This window comes from Lissotriton helveticus, chromosome 5_1, assembly GCF_964261635.1.
Source record: "Lissotriton helveticus chromosome 5_1, aLisHel1.1, whole genome shotgun sequence".
Classification (NCBI taxonomy): Eukaryota; Metazoa; Chordata; class Amphibia; order Caudata; family Salamandridae; genus Lissotriton; species Lissotriton helveticus.
The window spans coordinates 26,709,429-26,732,562 of record NC_136065.1 but is presented as its reverse complement, the minus strand read 5'-3'; the positions used below and the strand labels follow the sequence as shown (position 1 = coordinate 26,732,562).

The window sequence follows — 23,134 nt, the reverse complement described above, 5'->3', positions numbered from 1 at the left end:
GCAGCTGTAGGACAGGCTGTTCTTAAAACACTTTTTCAGACTTCTGCAGCTGGCACAGGCGGCCGCCGTTAATGGAGGGACTGCTATGTATTCTATGCTATAGATATGAATTCAGAAGCCCACATGCCTCGAACTGAATATGCTACTTACCAGTATGCATCTGTTCTTAGCATGTAGGGCTGCTGACATTCATATCGCCCGCCCTCCTCCCCGGCGCCTGTAGCGGCTGCAGACTTTCTTGCATTTACTCTTAAGCATGGCCATCGCTTACACTCCATCTTTGCTACAATGGCTAAAAACAATCTGAGGATGGAGTCGATGCCCATGCGCACTGTAGTCCAGGGGAGGAGCCACCTATCTCGTGATACTTGGAAGACTCTTCCAGGACAACAATGTGCAATCATCCGGACCCAACACTAGGCGGCGATCTATGCTATACATATGAATGTCAGCAGCCCTACATGCCAAGAACAGATGCATACTGGTAAGTAGCATATTCATTTCATAGTATAGAGCACACTGCGGACACAGAGATGAATTCAAAAGCAAGTACTCACTCCCATGTTAATGGCTCCCCTGATCATATAGATCAGCGGACTACTTTCATACAAGAACAGCAGATTAAATGCCTGAAAATTGTTGACAAACAAGACTCTAAATCCATGTTGAACAAATGTACAACTAAATGGGGCTGATAACTTTAATCAAGAAAATTCTGCGCCAGTAATGATCTCCCAACCTAATACTGCAATAGGAGCTAATAATCTGTCTCACTCCTTCTCACCATTGAAGATGACAACTGTACCCCCGGATGAAGAACATCTGTCCAGGAAAAACAAGAAGAAATTAAAGTTCTTAAACAACGGTAGGAAAAAGAATGGAGTGCTTCTATGCTGGCTCAGACCTGATGATAACGACTTAAATCCAATCAAATCCTCAGAATTCAGCAAAAACTCAGATGGAGGAGGAACTTTAGATATTCGCCTTCCAGTACAAATAAACGATGTGCAAAATATGGGCCAATGTAAGCCAGAAGCTATCCAAGGTACTGTGGTTAGCCCAAAGGAGAAAATTGGGAATTGTATGGAAAGAAAAGAGCCCAATGCATATTATGGAGAAACCCAATAGATCATGGATAACCCCACAAACCTAACATGTGATCGATCTTCTATTAGACACAGTCCGAGACAGCCCACGGGTTGGGATGCCCCCCAGGAAGCTACACGCCGAAGCGACCTAAGATACCCACGTGAAATAGCGAAAGAGAGCCACATTATAAGGAAAGCCACAGAGGAGATAGCCACACAAGTTAATCTTATAAATGGCTCCGAAATGAAACAAAACGAGAAGACCCCGAACACCATGGTAATATTGGACCAGATCCAGGACTTCAATCAAGGGAACATAAATGAGAAATCTGTTACCTATGAGGTCAACCCGCATTGTTTTAAAGCGAACAAACCAGAATGTCTTAACCACTCACTCTAGAACAAGATGCCCAAAGTTGACTTAGAAACAACATTTTCAAACCAAAAGAAAACCGTGTCAGTCGATGCTGTAAAGACTCAATCATCACAGAAGGTAAAAATGTAAAACTGTACCCAGAGTATCTATCCAAAGGGAAATACGATATCCTCATTAGAGGAAACCTAAATCTATTTTCGCACCTTCCAGGACTAGAAAATATAAAAACTACAGACACTGAAAGTATCGCTTTTATTGCACCTGAACAGCGTCAAGTTAATGAGACCACGGTAGTAACCTTCCATAGTAAAGACGTAGCCGCAGTCCTACTGTTGAATAAAGATCGTCTGGGCGACTGGGGCATTCACACCAGTCTCATGACTAAAGCTAAATACCCTGTCGTCTTAAAGGATAGAGTCCCAAATGCCTTAAAGGACTATAACACCTCAACCTTGGCAAGCAGTGATACAACCAGCCAGCTGACTACTTCAGTTTTGCGTGGCCCATTAGCAGCCTCCCAAACAGCGCAGTGGAAAAGTAATCCGCTTCAAATAACATCCAGAACAGGAGGCCCCCAATGTGCACTAAAACGACAGAATTCTCAAAACTGGTCCTGGCTCTCCCAGGTCTTAGGGTGAAGCACATAACATCACAAGTGGACATAAAACTAGTAAAAAAAACGCCACCCACCTCAGTATCTGTTCCTGGAATATTCAAGGGCTAACAAATGAAAAAGCGGAAAGAGTAACAACCTCCTTTTTAAGAAATTATGATATTATTGCTCTGCAAGAAAACTGGTCCTTGCAAAGTATCACTTGGGAGGACTACACTGTTTATGATTCTTGTGCAGTCGCATCTCAAGTAGGTGGGCATGCGTCAGGAGGCGTATAAATTGCTCTTAAGAACAACCTGGCCCTAAAGGTCTCCATGATTTATGAAGGGCAAGATGACTACATTTTTATTAATATTGAGCCACAAGGGTGGGGAAAAAAAATCAATAAACAACATACTATTATCCTTGGCTCTATCTATCTACATCACTGTGAAACCAAGCGAGAGACTACTTTGAACAACATTTTTCCCATCATGAGAGATCTTTTTGAACACTTCCCGAATGATATATGGCTAATAATGGGAGACTTTAATGCCTACTTAATCAGGGCTCGAAAAATCCACTCGACCGCTCGCATATGCGAGCTAAATTTAACAAGGTCGAGCTGTTTTTAGGTCCTACTCACCCTTTCTGGCGAGTAGGAAAAAAAACTAACTTTTGTCCTCTGTCTGGGAAAACTGAGCAAATGTGACAAGATAACAAGATTTAAAGGCATTTTTATTGCTCACTAAGTTAATGAGCAATAAAGATGCCTTTAAATCGTGTTATCTTGTCACATTTGCTCTGCTTTCAGAGACATAGGTCAAGCAGGTTGCAGATAGGTCGAGGACATTTTTTAAGGTACTAGTCCTGCAGGACTAGTACCCTTTTGGGGATTTTTCAAGCCCTGTTAATAGAGAAAAATCTGGATCCCTCCCTTCTAACTTCACTGGATATGTGGGCAATTCCAGATAAAAAATGCCAGTACCAACGGAAGGATAGTCAAGGGACAAAGGTGGCCACAAGTTTAAATCAACTTGGGCTCCGTATCCTAAACGGTAGATTGGAGTCACTCGCCTGCTGCTTATCCCATGTATCTCCCTTTAGAATGGCTACCTTGGACTACATATGGATTTCGATCGCCCACTTCCAATTAGTCAAGGAATTTGTGGTAACCCCCTCATTGGAAAGTGATCATGCAATCTTAACATGCAAAGTTCTGTCAAATCAGAGTTTCCGGCCAAAAACCGACCTGATTGGGAAAGATTCAACATTGGAGCCAATTAGATAACTGCACTGGACACTGGACCAACAAGAGGCAATTGAAGATAAGGTGGTCAACTTTTTGGAAAACTTGAATCTAGAGCCTAGTAGTCAGCTGATGCCATCATGGTGGGAACAGGTGGTGGAGGTCCTTAAAAAAAATCTATCTGTAAAGAGTGTTAATAACTCAAACAAATATTCTTCATCTGTACCCCGCCACAGCGACCTCAATCACAGTATACTGAGTATTAAAAATAAATTAAATACATTATTGCATAAAAGCACACATACCAGCCTGGACTACAAATCCTCATGAAGGAAGATTTCGACCACCCGTAAAGAGTATAGGAAATTAAGGTTCAAAGATAAAAGCATAAAAGAAGAACAGCACTGGACACTTGCCTATGAAATCATAAAATCAAAAGATCAAAAGAGATTTTGGAACTGGGTTAACAAGGCTGCTAGACCAGGCCAATCATCCACCATAATGAATGTCTCCCCTACTGAATGGGAGGCCCACATTGAAACTCTACGTTGAGCTTGATAAATATAATTGGTGTAACTACCATAGCTCCATCCCTCTTAATCCCCTCCCTGGTAGGTCATCAACTATTAAGATGACCCCAAGTCAAGTTGCCCTTATTATAAAAGGAATGCGTCCAGGAGGGGCCCCGGCCCAAATGAGCTACCAACAAAGATATACAAAGCCTCGACTTCTAAGTAGGCAGCGCTTTTGGCCCCCCTATTTGAGACATGTAGAATGGGTGGTCCCATTCCTGATTCCTGGCGTGGTTCTCGCCTCGTCCCTATCCGGTAGTTCTCAGCGATCTAATCCTGATAACAACCGGATGATTGCACTCCTCGATGTTGATGGAAAGGCCTTATCAAGCGTCTTAATACAAGAACTGACCAGCTGGGCAGAAGACCACAAATGAATACCTGTCACGCAAACTGGCTTTCAAAAGGGCTGCCACATTGAGGACAATCTGATTTGCTTAGCCCACATGATCGAGGTTACACTTGCAACAAAAGGAAAATCGCTGTTTCTGGGATTTATCGATTTCCAAAAGGCATTTGACAACGTTGCCCATCCCAAGTTCTGGGAGAAATTGCTCAAATATGGCATTCCGCCCACTTTATTGAACGCCCTCATCGCTCTGTATTCTGATACTTGGGTCAAAATAAAAGTCTCCGCTGGGTGGTCTACAACCAAAAAAATATGACCAACAAAGACCTAAAGCAGGGATGTATTTTGGCCCCTTTACTTTTTAATTTGTACCTCGCAGATCTACCGGAGTGGTTGGCCCGCTCTCATGCTTCCCTCCAAGAATTGCATCTGTTAAAATCCAATCATTGAAATACGCAGATGATATGATTCTACTTGATCAAACACAGGTGGGCCTTCAACAATTTTTTGATTCCTTGGCAGGATATCGTGAAACCAATGCACTGAAGGTTAATGTCTCCAAAACAAAGGTGATGATAGTCTCGAGAAGCCGAGCGAGACAGCGCCCCTGGCACATTGCTGGGAGATCTATTGAGGTAGTCACCACTTATAAATATCTTGGAGTCAGGACCACAGAGAAAGTTCTGGTCCGCAAATCGCAGCAATGCAAAGTGTGGCCCGAAGCCTGGAGGGGGCCTTCTTACGAACTAAGAATGCTCTTCATTCTCTTGACCTCACTCCACTAATCAAAGTGATAGATGCCAAATTACTAACTATAATAGCCTTTGGCGCTACTACTTTTAAAGATAAAATGTTCACTTGGTTAGACAGAATGCAATCTGCCTGTTTTTGTAGTGTTTCACCTACCCACTTCGACCTCTCATGCCCAAATCTGCATGGAGTTCCGCTTGTTTTCCCAAAACTGGATCATGAAAGCAAGATTCATTGCCTATTGTGCAAAAACAAAAATAGCCAAAGCCTCCACACTAAAGAGTTGCATCTGGTCATTGTTAAATAACCCCTGCACTTCTTGGAATACATTTTTAATATTCTGCCAGGACACTTTAGAAGCACACGAGCTATGGGCAAGCTCGCTATCCATAGGGGTTGCCACCAAAGCCCTGACCAAACAAGAAAAAATACTATCAATGGAACACAATGCAATATCCGTGAAAAAGCTATCCCATGGCAGCTGGGCGTCCAAACTCTATGACCTAAAAACCCTACCACACTACATGTCCTCTTCCATGAACCCATTAGTGAAACATCAGTTAATGAGACTACGTTTTGGGCTAATCCCTCTGGTGGGGTACAATTATGGAAGGAGGTACAAGGCAGAAATATCTTCCCAGTGCCGCTACTGCAACAATGGAGAAGAAAATGTAATCCATGTTCTGTGTATTTGCAGAACTTTACTCCCCCTTCGAACTTACTGGCTGCGCCCCATCTGGAGAATTCTTAATGTGCGTACCTGCCATGAAGCCTTAGAGGAATGTATGAAGGGGGAATCAGCACAAATGGCCGCCCGCTTTGTGAAATTCATGATTAAGATTAATCTAATGCTACCGGCAGATACCACCCATGAACCTTTACTGTGTCAGACATGAAGTTGCGTTTTTCTCTTTTAAATTGAGAGCTGAAAGTGTCTTTTTAGCTTCTCTTTTTGTACGAATTGCAATGATTTTTATTAATTGTGCCAATAAATATATCTATCTATCTACACTGACCTAGCGCATGCTCCTACACTGACCTAGCGCATGCTCCTACACTGACCTAGCGCATGCTCCTACACTGACCTAGCACATGCACCTACACTGACCTAGCACATACATATACGCTGACCTTGCGCATGAACCTACACTGACCTAGCGCATGCTCCTACACTGACCTAGCGCATGCTCCTACACTGACCTAGCACATGCACCTACACTGACCTAGCACATACATATACGCTGACCTTGCGCATGAACCTACACTGACCTAGCGCATGCTCCTACACTGACCTAGCACATACATATACGCTGACCTTGCGCATGAACCTACACTGACCTAGCGCATGCACCTACACTGACCTAGCGAATGCACCTACACAGACCAAAGCCATGAACCTACACTGACCTAGCACATGCACCTACACTGACCTAGCACATGCACCTACACTGACCTAGCACATGCACCTACACTGACCTAGCGAATGCACCTACACAGACCAAAGCCATGAACCTACACTGACCTAGCACATGCACCTACACTGACCTAGCACATGCACCTACACTGACCTAGCACATGCACCTACACTGACCTAATGCATGCACCTACACTGACCTAGCACATGCACCTACACTGACCTAGCACATGCACCTACACTGACCTAATGCATGCACCTACACTGACCTAGCACATGCACCTACACTGACCTAGCACATGCACCTACACTGACCTAGCACATGCATCTACACTGACCTAGCACATGCACCTACACTGACCTAGCACATGCACCTACACTGACCTAGCACATGCACCTACACTGACCTAGCACATGCACCTACACTGACCTAATGCATGCACCTACACTGACCTAGCACATGCACCTACACTGACCTAGCACATGCACCTACACTGACCTAGCACATGCACCTACACTGACCTAGCACATGTATCTACACTGACCTAGCGCATGCACCTACACTGACCTAGCACATGTATCTACACTGACCTATCACATGCACCTACACTGACCTAGCACATGTATCTACACTGACCTAGCACATGCACCTACACTGACCTAGCACATGCACCTACACTGACCTAGCACATGCACCTACACTGACCTAGCGCATGTATCTACACTGACCTAGCGCATGCATCTACACTGACCTAGCGCATGCATCTACACTGACCTAGCGCATGCATCTACGCTGACCTAGCACATGCACCTACACTTAAATAATGCATGCATCTACACTGACCTAGCACATGCACCTACACTGACCTAGCACATGTATCTACACTGACCTAGCACATGCACCTACACTGACCTAGCGCATGCATCTACACTGACCTAGCGCATGCATCTACGCTGACCTAGCACATGCACCTACACTTAAATAATGCATGCATCTACACTGACCTAGCACATGTATCTACACTGACCTAGCACATGTATCTACACTGACCTAGCACATGCACCTACACTGACCTAGCACATGTATCTACACTGACCTAGCACATGCACCTACACTGACCTAGCACATGCACCTACACTGACCTAGCACATGCACCTACACTGACCTAACACATGCACCTACACTGACCTAACGCATGCACCTACACTGACCTAGCACATGCACCTACACTGACCTAGCACATGCACCTACACTGACCTAGCACATGCACCTACACTGACCTAGCACATGCACCTACACTGACCTAGCACATGCATCTACACTGACCTAGCACATGCACCTACACTGACCTAGCACATGCACCTACACTGACCTAGCACATGCATCTACACTGACCTAGCACATGCACCTACACTGACCTAGCACATGCACCTACACTGACCTAGCACATGCACCTACACTGACCTAGCACATGCACCTACACTGACCTAATGCATGCACCTACACTGACCTAGCACATGCACCTACACTGACCTAGCACATGCATCTACACTGACCTAGCACATGCACCTACACTGGCCTAGCACATGCATCTACACTGACCTAGCGCATGCATCTACGCTGACCTAGCACATGCACCTACACTTAAATAATGCATGCATCTACACTGACCTAGCACATGCACCTACACTGACCTAGCACATGCACCTACACTGACCTAATGCATGCACCTACACTGACCTAGCACATGCACCTACACTGACCTAGCACATGCATCTACACTGACCTAGCGCATGCATCTACGCTGACCTAGCACATGCACCTACACTTAAATAATGCATGCATCTACACTGACCTAGCACATGCACCTACACTGACCTAGCGCATGCATCTACACTGACCTAGCGCATGCATCTACACTGACCTAGCGCATGCATCTACACTGACCTAGCGCATGCATCTACACTGACCTAGCGCATGCATCTACGCTGACCTAGCACATGCACCTACACTTAAATAATGCATGCATCTACACTGACCTAGCACATGCACCTACACTGACCTAGCACATGTATCTACACTGACCTAGCACATGCACCTACACTGACCTAGCGCATGCATCTACACTGACCTAGCGCATGCATCTACGCTGACCTAGCACATGCACCTACACTTAAATAATGCATGCATCTACACTGACCTAGCACATGCACCTACGCTGACCTAGCACATGTATCTACACTGACCTAGCACATGCACCTACACTGACCTAGCACATGCACCTACACTGACCTAGCACATGCACCTACACTGACCTAATGCATGCACCTACACTGACCTAGCACATGCACCTACACTGACCTAGCACATGCACCTACACTGACCTAGCACATGCACCTACACTGACCTAGCACATGCATCTACACTGACCTAGCACATGCACCTACACTGACCTAGCACATGCACCTACACTGACCTAGCACATGCACCTACACTGACCTAATGCATGCACCTACACTGACCTAGCACATGCACCTACACTGACCTAATGCATGCACCTACACTGACCTAGCACATGCACCTACACTGACCTAGCACATGCACCTACACTGGCCTAGCACATGCATCTACACTGACCTAGCGCATGCATCTACGCTGACCTAGCACATGCACCTACACTTAAATAATGCATGCATCTACACTGACCTAGCACATGCACCTACACTGACCTAGCACATGCACCTACACTGACCTAGCACATGCACCTACACTGACCTAATGCATGCACCTACACTGACCTAGCACATGCACCTACACTGACCTAGCACATGCACCTACACTGACCTAGCACATGCATCTACACTGACCTAGCGCATGCATCTACGCTGACCTAGCACATGCACCTACACTTAAATAATGCATGCATCTACACTGACCTAGCACATGCACCTACACTGACCTAGCACATGTATCTACACTGACCTAGCACATGCACCTACACTGACCTAGCACATGTATCTACACTGACCTAGCACATGCACCTACACTGACCTAACGCATGCACCTACACTGACCTAGCGCATGCACCTACACTGACCTAGCACATGCACCTACACTTAAATAATGCATGCATCTACACTGACCTAGCGCATGGAGCTACACTGACCTAGCACATGTATCTACACTGACCTAGCACATGTATCTACACTGACCTAGCACATGTATCTACACTGACCTAGCACATGTATCTACACTGACCTAGTGCATGCATCTACACTGACCTAGCGCATGCATCTACACTGACCTAGCACATGCATCTACACTGACCTAGCGCATGCATCTACACTGACCTAGCGCATGCATCTACACTGACCTAGCGCATGCATCTACACTGACCTAGCGCATGCATCTACACTGACCTAGCGCATGCATCGACGCTGACCTAGCGCATGCACCTACACTGACCTACCGCATGGAGCCACACTGACCTAGCGCATGCACCTACACTGACCTAGCACATGCACCTACACTGACGTAGCGCATGCATCTACACTGACCTAGCGCATGCACCTACACTGACCTAGCGCATGCACCTACACTGACCTAGCACATGCACCTACACTGACCTAGCGCATGCACCTACACTGACCTAGCGCATGCACCTACACTGACCTAGCACATGCATCTACACTGACCTAGCGCATGCACCTACACTGACCTAGCGCATGCATCTACACTGACCCAGCGCATGCATCTACACTGACCCAGCGCATGCATCTACACTGACCCAGCACATGCATCTACACTGACCTAGCGCATGCACCTACACTGACCTAGCACATGCACCTACACTGACCTAGCGCATGCACCTACACTGACCTAGCGCATGCACCTACACTGACCTAGCACATGCATCTACACTGACCTAGCGCATGCACCTACACTGACCTAGCGCATGCACCTACACTGACCCAGCGCATGCATCTACACTGACCTAGCGCATGCATCTACACTGACCTAGCGCATGCATCGACGCTGACCTAGCGCATGCACCTACACTGACCTACCGCATGGAGCCACACTGACCTAGCGCATGCACCTACACTGACCTAGCACATGCACCTACACTGACGTAGCGCATGCATCTACACTGACCTAGCGCATGCACCTACACTGACCTAGCGCATGCACCTACACTGACCTAGCACATGCACCTACACTGACCTAGCGCATGCACCTACACTGACCTAGCGCATGCACCTACACTGACCTAGCACATGCATCTACACTGACCTAGCGCATGCACCTACACTGACCTAGCGCATGCATCTACACTGACCCAGCGCATGCATCTACACTGACCTAGCGCATGCATCTACACTGACCTAGCGCATGGGCTACGCTGACTTAGGACATATATCTACACTGACCTAGCGCATGGAGCTACACTGACCTAGCACGTGCATCTACGCTGACCTAGCGCATGGAGCCACACTGACCTAGTGCATGGAGTTACACTGACCTAACGCATGCACCTACACTGACCTAGCACATGCACCTACACTGACCTAGCACATGCACCTACACTGACCTAGCACATGCACCTACACTGACCTAGCACATGCATCTACACTGACCTAGCATATGCATCTACACTGACCTAGCACATGCACCTACACTGACCCAGCACATGCATCTACACTGACCTAGCGCATGCACCTACACTGACCTAGCGCATGCACCTACACTGACCTAGCGCATGCACCTACACCGACCTAGCACATGCATCTTAACTGACCTAGCGCATGCTCCTACACTGACCTAGCGCATGCACCTACACTGACCTAGCGCATGCACCTACACTGACCTAGCGCATGCACCTACACTGACCTAGCGCATGCACCTACACTGACCTAGCGCATGCACCTACACTGACCTAGCACATGCACCTACACTGACCTAGCGCATGCACCTACACTGACCTAGCGCATGCACCTACACTGACCTAGCGCATGCACCTACACTGACCGAGCGCATGCACCTACACTGACCGAGCGCATGCACCTACACTGACCGAGCGCATGCGACTACACTGACCTAGCGCATGCTCCTACACTGACCTATTACACACACAGTTTATAAGATCTTCCCTCACAGTCTACACTCACACGATGCACTCACAGTTATGCCCGTTGCATCATGCACATATGCACTCATGCCATGCACGCACACACACAACACAAGACAACAATTGCGTACTGCTGCACTGATTTCTGAAGATTATTCCTGAATTCTGTTTGTCATTTTCCAGCTACAATTTCTGTAATTTCGGCCAAAGTGGATTGTGTCCCCTGTAATATCTGGTTGAGTGGAACGGCATGTGCTAATACTGTACATGGTAATACTGCACGTGGTAATACTGCATGTGGTAATACTGCATGTGGTAATCCTGCATGTGGTAATCCTGCATGTGGTAATACTGCATGTGGTAATACTGCATGTGGTAATACTGCATGTGGTAATACTGCATGTGGTAATACTGCATGTGGTAATACTGCATGTGGTAATACTGCATGTGGTAATGCTGCACGTGGTAATGCTGCACGTGGTAATACTGCACGTGGTAATACTGCACGTGGTAATACTGCACGTGGTAATACTGCACGTGGTAATACTGCACGTGGTAATACTGCACGTGGTAATACTGCACGTGGTAATACTGCACGTGGTAATCCTGCACGTGGTAATCCTGCACGTGGTAATCCTGCACGTGGTAATCCTGCACGTGGTAATCCTGCACGTGGTAATCCTGCACGTGGTAATCCTGCACGTGGTAATCCTGCACGTGGTAATCCTGCACGTGGTAATACTGCACGTGGTAATACTGCACGTGGTAATACTGCACGTGGTAATCCTGCACGTGGTAATCCTGCACGTGGTAATCCTGCACGTGGTAATCCTGCACGTGGTAATCCTGCACGTGGTAATCCTGCACGTGGTAATCCTGCACGTGGTAATGCTGCACGTGGTAATGCTGCACGTGGTAATGCTGCACGTGGTTATGCTGCACGTGGTTATGCTGCACGTGGTTATGCTGCACGTGGTTATGCTGCACGTGGTTATGCTGCACGTGGTTATGCTGCACGTGGTTATGCTGTGTCACTTGGAATATCAGTTGGGCAGAAAGTTCTTTTTTTTTTCAAATTAGTGTTGACACAAAACTGGAAATAGGAATCTTTGGACTGTGGCTTCTGGCAGGGTGTTGGACTTCAGTGAGATATTCTGGCTCAGCCCCTGTAGTGTTTCTGACCGGACGGTGGAGTTCAGTGAGATATTCTGGCTCAGCCCCTGTAGTGTTTCTACAGGGCGGTGGAGTTCAGTGAGCTGTTTTGGCTCAGCCCCTGTAGTGTTTCTGAAAGTGCGGTGGACTTCAGTGACATATTCTGGCTCAGCCCCTGTAGTGTTTCTACAGGGCGGTGGAGTTCAGTAAGATATTCTGGCCCAGCCCCTGTAGTGTTTGACAGGGTGGTGGAGTTCAGTGAGATATTCTGGTTCAGCCCCTGTAGTGTTTCTACAGGGCGGTGGAGTTCAGTAAGATATTCTGGCCCAGCCCCAGTAGTGTTTGCCAGGGTGGGGGAGTTCAGTGAGATATTCTGGTTCAGCCCCTGTAGTGTTTCTACAGGGCGGTGGAGTTCAGTAAGATATTCTGGCCCAGCCCCTGTAGTGTTTGACAGGGTGGTGGAGTTCAGTGAGATATTCTGGTTCAGCGCCTGTAGTGTTTCTCACAGGGCGGTGGAGTTCAGTGAGATATTCTGGCTCAGGCCCTGTAGTGTTTCTACAGGGCGGTGGAGTTCAGTGAGATATTCTTGCTCGGCCCCTATAGTGTTTCTACAGGACGGTGGAGTTCAGTGAGATATTCTGGCTCCGCCCCTGTAGTGTTTCTGACAGGACGGTGGAGTTCAGTGAGATATTCTTGCTCAGCCCCTGTAGTGTTTCTACAGGGTGGTGGAGTTCAGTGAGATTCTGGCTCAGCCCCTGTAGTGTTTCTACAGGATGGTGGAGTTCAGTGAGATATTCTGGCTCCGCCCCTGTAGTGTTTCTACAGGGCAGTGGAGTTCAGTGAGATATTCTGGCCTGGCCCCTGTAGTGTTTCTGACAGGACGGTGCTGCGGGCTTTAGTGTTGTGAGCAGTCTAGTGCAGCGTGCTTTAGTGTAGTGAGCAGTCTAGTGCTGCGTGCTTTAGTGTAGTGAGCAGTCTAGTGCTGCGCGCTTTAGTGTAGTGAGCAGTCTAGTGCTGCGCGCTTTAGTGTAGTGAGCGGTCTAGTGCTGCGCGCTTTAGTTTAGTGTGCAGTGTAATGCTGCGTGCTTTAGTGTAGTGAGCAGTCTAGTGCCGCGCGCTTTAGTGTAGTGAGCAGTCTAGTGCTGCGCGCTTTAGTGTAGTGAGCAGTCTAGTGCTGCGCGCTTTAGTTTAGTGTGCAGTGTAATGCTGCGTGCTTTAGTGTAGTGAGCAGTCTAGTGCCGCGCGCTTTAGTGTAGTGAGCAGTCTAGTGCTGCGCGCTTTAGTGTAGTGAGCAGTCTAGTGCTGCGCGCTTTAGTGTAGTGAGCAGTCTAGTGCTGCGCACTTTAGTGTACTGAGTTGTCTAGTGCAGCGCTCTTTAGTGTAGTGAGCAGTCTAGTGCTGCGCTCCTTAGTGTAGTGATCAGTCTAGTGCCGCACGCTTTAGTGTAGTGAGCAGTCTAGTGCCGCGTGCTTTAGTGTAGTGAGCAGTCTAGTGCCGCACGCTTTAGTGTAGTGAGCAGTCTAGTGCTGCGCACTTTAGTGTAGTGAGCAGTCTAGTGCTGCGCGCTTTAGTGTAGTGAGCAGTCTAGTGCCATGCGCTTTAGTGTAGTGAGCAGTCTAGTGCTGCGCGCTTTAGTGTAGTGAGTTGTCTAGTGCAGCGCTCTTTAGTGTAGTGAGCAGTCTAGTGCAGCGCTCCTTAGTGTAGTGATCAGTCTAGTGCCGCACGCTTTAGTGTAGTGAGCAGTCTAGTGCCGCGTGCTTTAGTGTAGTGAGCAGTCTAGTGCCGCGTGCTTTAGTGTAGTGAGCAGTCTAGTGCCGCACGCTTTAGTGTAGTGAGCTGTCTAGTGCTGCACACTTTAGGGTAGTGAGCAGTCTAGTGCCGCGTGCTTTAGTGTAGTGAGCAGTCTAGTGCCGCGTGCTTTAGTGTAGTGAGCAGTCTAGTGTTGTGCGCTTTAGTGTAGTGAGCGGTCTAATGCCGTATGCTTTAGTGTAGTGAGCAGTCTAGTGCAGCGCTCTTTAGTTTAGTGTGCAGTGTAATGCTGCACGCTTTAGTGTAGTGAGCAGTCTAGTGCCGCACGCTTTAGTGTAGTGAGCTGTCTAGTGCTGCACGCTTTAGGGTAGTGAGCAGTCTAGTGCTGCGTGCTTTAGTGTAGTGAGCAGTCTAGTGTTGTGCGCTTTAGTGTAGTGAGCGGTCTAATGCCGTGTGCTTTAGTGTAGTGAGCAGTCTAGTGCTGCGCTCTTTAGTCTAGTGAGCGGTCTAGTGCCGCACGGTCTCTAGCGCGCATGCTCCTTCCAGGTGTTGTGTAAATTAATCATATGTAAAACAGAAGCAGTAATTACAGCCTTTCTTTGTGTCATTAAATCTCTAATTGTGAATTTCTTCTCTGCAGCGATGGTGACTCTGGATCCTGACACGGCTCAGCCTCGCCTCCACCTGTCTGAGGGGCGGAGACGAGTGAGATACACGGACACAGCACAGACCCTGCCGGACACCCCCAAGAGATTCACTGTCTTCCCCTGTGTGTTGGGGAGCGAGGGGTTCACCTCCGGCAGACATTACTGGGAGGTGCAGCTGCTGCAGGAGGGGGACGGGTGGGATGTGGTTTGGAATGTGGGGGTCGCAGCAGAGTCTGTGGAAAGGAAGGGCGGGCTCCCATGGTCACCTGAGGAGGGAGTCTGGGCTGTGCAGGGTGGGAGGGGTCTGTACTGGGCTCTCACCTCCCCTTGGACCCCTCTGACCCCTCGTGAGGAGCCCCTGAAGCTGGGGGTGTATCTGGACTACGAGGGGGGGCGGCTGTCCCTGTACAATGCTGACTCCATGGAGCTTCTCTACTCCTTCCCGCAGGCCCCCTTCACACAGAGGCTCTTCCCGATCTTCCTGCTCTGTGGAGGAGCGGAGATGAGGCTGGTGTGAGCCCCCCCACCTTAACTGCCACCCACAGTTTAAACCCCAACATTCCAAAGAACCTTCACAATGACCCTCTCACCTGTTTCCATGACAACCAGAAGCCTCAGTGAAACTATGTATCTCTTTTCCTTGTAGATTTTAAAACAAGGGTGGACAATAGTTGCTGTGAATCATGCACCTAACATCATAACATAAGATAAAGTCTCTGCAGAATTAAACAAGCATTGGCATAGCCAATAGGTCTCACCTTTGGGTACTTATAAGTCTTTAGCCACAGCTGTTGGCTTTGGCAATGTTTCTAAGGTATGTTGTAGAGCAGTGTGGCTGCTGTGCTCCGTACTGCAAACCCGGTGTCTAGTGCAGTGACAAGGGGCAGTGGCATGATGTGGTGTGTTGTTATAAGGTGTGTGTTGGTGGGATGCATGTGGGTAGTGTGCTAGGGTGCATGTGGGTGGCATATGCATCTTTACAACAAAAATCACTAAAGTTACCTTTCCATTTTTATTGTTGCCTTAACACTTACAGACACACAAGGACATGTTCTTTGCAGCAGGCGTCTTAATCCTCTATGAAACTTTATTTTGAGTGAAAACTGCCACTGGATAACACTCAGATCTCTCTCAAGCAGAAGCATTAATCGCCAAAGTTACCTTTACATTTTTTATTTTTGCCTGAAGATCTCTGGACACACAGGGACATATTCTTTGCAGAACGTCCTTGTGTCTCTCTCAAGCAGGAGCTGTGAGAAGTTGACCTGGTATATGCTGTCCACTAGTTTTAGTGGCACCTTGTACCAGTCCAAACAACCCCTTATTGATGATAGGTTAAAGACAACCTTTATTGAAAGCTATCCTAGTGGTAACTATGGAGAGCAGCCTTCAGGCTAAGTCGTGAAGGAATGTAAAGCAGCTTGTTTTACTTGTCTATAATCTCTTGAATGGCTAAATGAAAGGCAACCACACCAGGTATTTATATAAAATATATGTATTCATTTCTAAACACACCGTCCTAGTCTCTTTATGAGGCTAGAGGTCAAAACACATAAGTTACACTTCAAATATAACAGTAAAATAGCACAAATACATGCCGAGGGGCGAGCCTAACCATATACCAAAATAGTGGTATAAGAACCACAACTGAACTAGACACAAAGCCTAGAGCCTGTCAAAGTGCTTGGATCACAAGGAACCACCCAAGGTAGTGACACAAGGGACCCACGGGGGATGCGTGCAGTGTGAGAACACAGCCGCGAATCCCTGTATCTTCTATGGGGAAAGTCGCGGTTGGAATTTTAAAGTTTAAGGACACTTAGGTGAATGCTAGAAGCAAGCACTTTTGGACTTAGAGGTGTCTAGGGATAGCACCCACGGGAGCACCGGAGTACTCGAGTTACCTAACCCAGGGGAGCTGGGTGCAGAGGTGCCAAATGGTGTTGGGTCGCGGCGTCGTTTCCAATGGAAGCTGGCAAAAGGAGTGCTGCTGCCGGGAAGATGCAAAGTGTCCAAAGAGATCTAAGCCTGGATCGAAGGTGAGAAGAACCTGAAAGCAGAGGGGACAGAGTCTGGGTCACTTGCCAGTGACCAGGGGCACGATAGACATATCCCCACCAATGTCGGGTGCTTCAGGTGAGTTGACGGGAAGCTCGTCTTCAGCTATGAGGACCAGGAGGTGTCAATGACAACCAGGAGCTGGATTCGAGCTGTCCCACAAAGGATGCCTAGTGCTGCAGCGTTGGTGCCCAGATTGGACACAGCGAGCCCTGGCAACAGCACCCCACGCAGGAAGAGAATAAAGGCTTCGGTGCAGACCAGCGAGGTTTGAGGGACTCACCCAGCGAGGGCACGTCTGGAGCAATGAGGAAAGCCCAAAGGAAAACAGAGTTGCCTTCACAGGGACACACAAGTCGACGGAGAAGGGATCGCAAAGGTACCTCGAGTGGACAAATGGCTGCCCATGTTTCACTCGGAGTGGGTAGGCCAGCAATCTTCGGTGGATTCTCTGCTCAGGGTCTGGGCTATGAATAACCCAAAGCACAGCTTCGAGAGTCAACAGGAAAGTGATGCACTTGCAAATGTGCAAGGTGTCCAGGGGTTCCGGTTGCACATCACCCATGACCGCTACGGGCCTCAGCCCTGCTGGGGACTCAGGACAGGCTCGGAGAAGTCTGGAAATCCACCTCTAGTGGCGCAAAGTCTGTGGGAGCTTCAGCGATGTAGACCGGACAGATGCTTTGTTGATACCTGCCAAGAATGGGAGTCACTCCTTGACTCCAAGGGAGATTCTTCAGTCCTCTAATCTTGTGTAGAGCATCAAAGGTCCAGGATTTACATTCAGAGTTTCGTCCAGGGCTATCTAAAGTCTTAGGGACTGGGGTTCTTTACTTATACCTAAGGAAGGGCTTGGACTAACTCTGGGGACCCACCAATGGGAGGGTTTGGAAGGAGGGGTGGCTACACCCATTTCCTTTGTCCAGTTTCGCACCAGAGCCGGGGCTGGTAGCCCCTGCATTCGGTTTGAACTGAACTATGCACAGGGACACCAAATGTGCCCCCAGTGCAGGACTTCAAAGCACTCTGAGAATGCTCCCATCCAGCCCCAATACACACCATTCTGTCTGGGAGGTGGTTACACCTCCCTGTGACAGGAAACCTGTTGTCCAGGCCTCCCCTGACGGAGTTTCTGTCAGCAGCAGGAGGTCAGACTCTTGTCTGTGGCTGCAGCATCCATTTTATGATGCCCAGTTAAGCTGGTACCGGGTATACCGGTGCTGTCATGTCTTTCCCTCTAGAAGGGTGGGATCCTACTCCCACACCAGTTACCGGTGTGGGATTCCAAGGTGTTTGACACTAAACACGACCAATCCAAAGTTAGCATTTACCACGAGGCTATAATGCACTTAAGATTATATGGTCAGGCTGCACCACAAACAGCATCAGAGGATTGACTCCGAATGCTGCAGAGCATCTCTGCTCATGCAGGGGCACCCTCTCACATGAAAACCAAGCACTCTGCCTTCAGGATTGATAAGGCCTGCCATAGGAGTGATTTATAGGTTTATATGTGTGTGTATTTGTAGTGATATAGGTAACCTATATCACAGTAAGGGGTGCATGCACCACCTTACCCAGGCTGCAGTAGCAGACCTGTGGTGTCATTTTGGAAGGCTGTCCAGGGGTGACACAATACATGCTTCAGCCCCTGGTAGACCTCTGGGGTACCTATGCCCAGGGCACATAGTATACCATGTACTAGGGACTTATAAGGGCACTCCAGAATCCAGCCTGTAGTGTACCTAATGTGCATGGAATCCATTTTTAAGAGAAAGCAGATAGGCTGGTCACCTGAATAGCAGGTCCCCAGCCAAACTAAGTCAAAAACCATCAAAACACCAGGAAAAAAGTGGGGGCAACCATATAGTCAGATTCCACCTTCCTACAGGAGCATTAATCACCAAAGTTATCTTTACATTTAAATTTTTGCCTGAAAACCTCTGGACACACAAGGACATGTTCTTTGCCTGGCCCCGTCATCCCGCCCCACCCGGACTGACATGCACGCCTTATACAGTTTTGTGACCAGATGTGATCCAGTGTTGTCGGTTATGAGAAAAGTGAGTGGGGGAAGTCATCATAAGAGGCAGGGTAAGTGGAAAAGGCAGTGCGGAGCGTCCCCTGAAGTCGGGCCACATTAAGGGAGTCCACATCAGTGAGCCCAGGGAGCTGTGTCAAGTTAGACAGTTTGCCCGCCAAGCCATCCGGGATGAAGGACCCTAAGGTGTTGTGCCCTAACTTAGTGAAAGTGGCAAGCACCCCTTTATCAGTAGTGAGAGGGTAAAAGGGGTTTATTGGCGAGTGGAAGCGCGGGCCAGTAAAGGGGGCCAGAGCCATATAATCGGTTCAGTTTACGCCAGGCCCAACAGGTAGTGGCCAGAGGCTGAATGTCATGTGCATCAATCAAGGGGGACTCTCTTTGGGGGTAGGGATGCCAGAGGAGTCGGGGAAGCTAGTTCCTTGTCTGTTTTGGTGTTTGGTATTCTGGTGCCGGTGCTACCAGAAAGTACAGTTGAGGATCTGGGACTGCGAATCCCCCTCGGATGTATGGGAGGGTAAGAGTTTCCCAAGCCCCTCTTGGTCTACGGCCTGCCCATATCAATCGGATAAGGAGGCTGCATAAGTGGGCAAAAAACGCGTTGGTGAGCGGGATACGCATGGTACGAAAATAGTAGGGGAAATGTGGCAGTACCTTCATCTTAAGGAGGGCGATACGGCCGGCCATAGAGAGAGTCAACTGTATCCACCTTTCTATTTGCGAGATAAGTTGGTCAATAGCAGGCCCGTAGTTCAGCTGTATGGCCTGGCCCTTGTCTATGTTCAGTTGCACCCCAAAGTATTTAGTGGTCTCCCGGTCCATTCGCAGGGGGTACTCTGCCCCATCAGTCGCTGCTGCTTCCGTGATGGGGAATAGTACCGATTTCCCCCAGTTGATCTTAAGACCTGAAACAGAACTGAAGCGTTCAATCTTGTCAATTAGCGGCAGAAGATTGGTCTGAGTGTGGCGTATGAAAAGCAAAACATCGTCCGCATACAGGGACATCAAGAGCGGACCAGCTGGAAACTGCAGGCCACGGAACAGGTGTTTTTCCTGGAGGTGACAGGCCAGGGGGTCTATTGCGATAACGATCAATGGACATCCCTGACGCGTGCCACGTGTAATGTGGATGGGAGGAGAGAAGGACCCATTAACCCGCAGGCAGGCTGTGGGGAATGAATATAGAAGGGCAATTAGAGCTATAAAGTTAGAAGGGAGGCCAAGTTTACGAAGAGATGCCATAAGGAAGGGCCATTCAAGGGAATCGAAGGCCTTCTCTGCGCCCAGTAACGCAATTGCAGCTGGTGTGGTGGGCTCTATACGGTTAATGACGGAGAAGACTGTGCGAAGGGTGAGAGCTGTAGATCGATGCAGGATAAACCCAGACTGTGCCGGAGACAAGATTTGAACCATTATTAGGGAAAGACGCAACGAAAGCATTTTGGCAAGGATCTTATTGTCAAAATTAATGAGGGATATGGGACAGTAAAACGAACAGTGGGTGGGGGTCCTTTCCAGTTTTAAGTAACAGGGAGATGGCCACCTCACGCATGGTATGGGGGAGTGTGCCTCAGCAAACACCTCCAGGAGCTGAGGCACCAACATTTCTTTATACGCCTTGTAGAATACTCCAGTCCAGCAGGAACCTTAATCGCCAAAGTTACCTTTACATTTTTATAAAGTTGCCTTTGTCAGGTGCCCATGGGGACATTGTCGTGTTCAATACGTTGGCATGAGCACGCTGCAGAATGCCCACTGCTATGCGCACTTTACTATAAGTTTTTATTTTTGCTACTGTTTCTATTGCCGTTTTCGCATGAGAACTCATCGCTGTGTTCACACTCTGCAGGTTCCTGGGAGTTTGTCTGAACATTGTGGACACGGTCGAACAACAATGCCCCTTGTTATTTTGTTCTGGCCAGGCCTTAGCACCTAGACAAAACATGCTGATGCAGCTGTGGTTTGGGACACTGTACTTTGGTCTTATTGGGATGCACGAATAGGCAGCACACATTTGGAGATGGGACCTTTCCAGGGAGAAGAGTGAGACAGCAACTATGATGTAGATCTACTCTCAATAGGCTAAGGTATGGGGTCTGCAGACAAAGCCCAGAGATCTTCTAATATATAATAATACTATTCCTGTGCAAGGGGAGGGCGGTTAGGCTATACTGTCTTTTCACAATTACATCCCCATTCATGATTTATGGACTATCTGCAATGCTGACGGCATTTGTATTATGGCTTTTTCTGCTTGTGGCACATATACAGCATATTAGAGCACGTTAGTTAAAATAAATATTTCAAACTTGTTTGTGTCTCTGTCAAATCGTATTGTGGACAAGTACAAGAGTGCGAGCGAAAGGGTGTGTCTTGTTACCGCGATTCCTGAGAGATCTGGGAGTGTTGTGTTCTCCGGTGTCTAATCACTTGTTTCTCTGTGAGTGAGTAGGAGAGCAAGTGAGACACTATAGCTAGTTCTGTTTTTGGACAGAATCCCTGCAGCACCTTTACATTTTTATTGTTGCCTGGAAGCCTCTGAACATACAGAACCATGTTCCTTCAAGCAGACATTTCAATGCTCAGCGCTACTTTACCATGAGTGGAAACAGCCACTATGCTAAAACTCCCATCTCTCTCCTTCAGGAACATTAATCGCCAAAGTTACTTTTACATTTTAATTGTTGCCTAAAAACCTCTGAACACACAATGACTTATTCTTTGCAGCAGGCATCTTAATCCTCTGCTCTACTTTAACATGAGTGGAAAGAACCACTCGCTAAAAATAAGATCTCTCTCCCCCAGGAACATTAAACGCCAAAGGTACTGTTAAATTTTTATTGTTGCCTGAAAACCTCTGAACACGCAAGGCTATGTTCTTTTCAGCAGGCATCTTAATCCTCTGTGACACTTTAGCATGAGTGGAAACAGCCACTAGATACATTTCCCATCTCCCTCTCCAGCAGGAACATTAATCGTCAAAGATACCTTTACATTTTTATTGTTGCCTGAAAACCTCTGAACACACATGCATATGTTCTTTGCAGGAGGCATTTTAATCCAATGCACTACTATAGCATGAGTCGAAACAACCACTAGATAAAACTCCGATCTCTCTCCTGCAAGAACATTAATCGCCAAAGTTACCTTTACATTTTTATTGTCGCCTGAAAACATCTGAACACACAAGGACATGTTTGCAGGAAGCATCTTCATCATATATGCTTCTTTAGCATGAGTGGAACTAGCCATTAGATACAACTCTGTTCCGGCCTACCTCATCAGCTCTCCAATTTAAGTTTCAGGTTTTTTCTCCCTCGCTAAATTAGCGAGTCCCTGGCCGGTCCCGGTTGGGGCTAATCAATACTCCTTCTGAGGTGAGTGTTCTGATGGGGTGATTTGTATGGGACACATGCGGTGGTGCACCACCGCAGGGGGAACACCATCACATCCCTCCGCAGGACAGCCCACTACCAACAGATGTACCACCACTTGGCACCGCCACAAGATAATCGAATAAATGCATGATTATTTGGAATATGGTATTGTACGCACATGGACCTAATGTTCAATTTTTTATCTACACCAAATATGTTTTTATTCTTTATCCTATGCAGATGATCCCTCCCTCAAAGGCCTCATGGTTTCTCTAGCTTTGTGACTGTGGCTACTTAACCATATTGTATGTTTGTTTTATTCCTTCCATCTGCCTTTTTCCATAAGGTGCAAACTCTAACCTCTTGTTTTCACCACTAAATCGGACTACAGTTGGAGTCCAGACTTTAGGGGACGTGACTTCATTTCTTTTTTTATATAGTCAATGCCGTCCCTCACGAGTGGATGAGGATACTTTGGTCATGAAGAAAGGTCTAGATCCGCTTGGACTGTAGAGGGTATGAAACATGTCGATCCCCTGCACATCTTATGCATTGGTTTGACCTGAAAAGGGCAGAATTCCCCCTCTCCAG

General features: G+C 47.8%; 1 protein-coding gene across 1 annotated transcript in view; it reads left to right on the top strand.

Moving 5' to 3' along the window:
* The window catches only part of LOC144754095 (E3 ubiquitin-protein ligase TRIM39-like), a 210,877-nt gene extending 189,399 nt beyond the window's left edge, over positions 1 to 21,478 (top strand). Inside the window, exon 6 of the mRNA XM_078641662.1 lies at positions 15,061 to 21,478. Coding sequence (XP_078497788.1) covers positions 15,061 to 15,584 — 524 coding nt within the window. The 3' untranslated portion in view covers positions 15,585 to 21,478. The remainder of the gene's footprint in view (positions 1 to 15,060) is intronic.
* Positions 21,479 to 23,134: the final 1,656 nt, after the last annotated feature.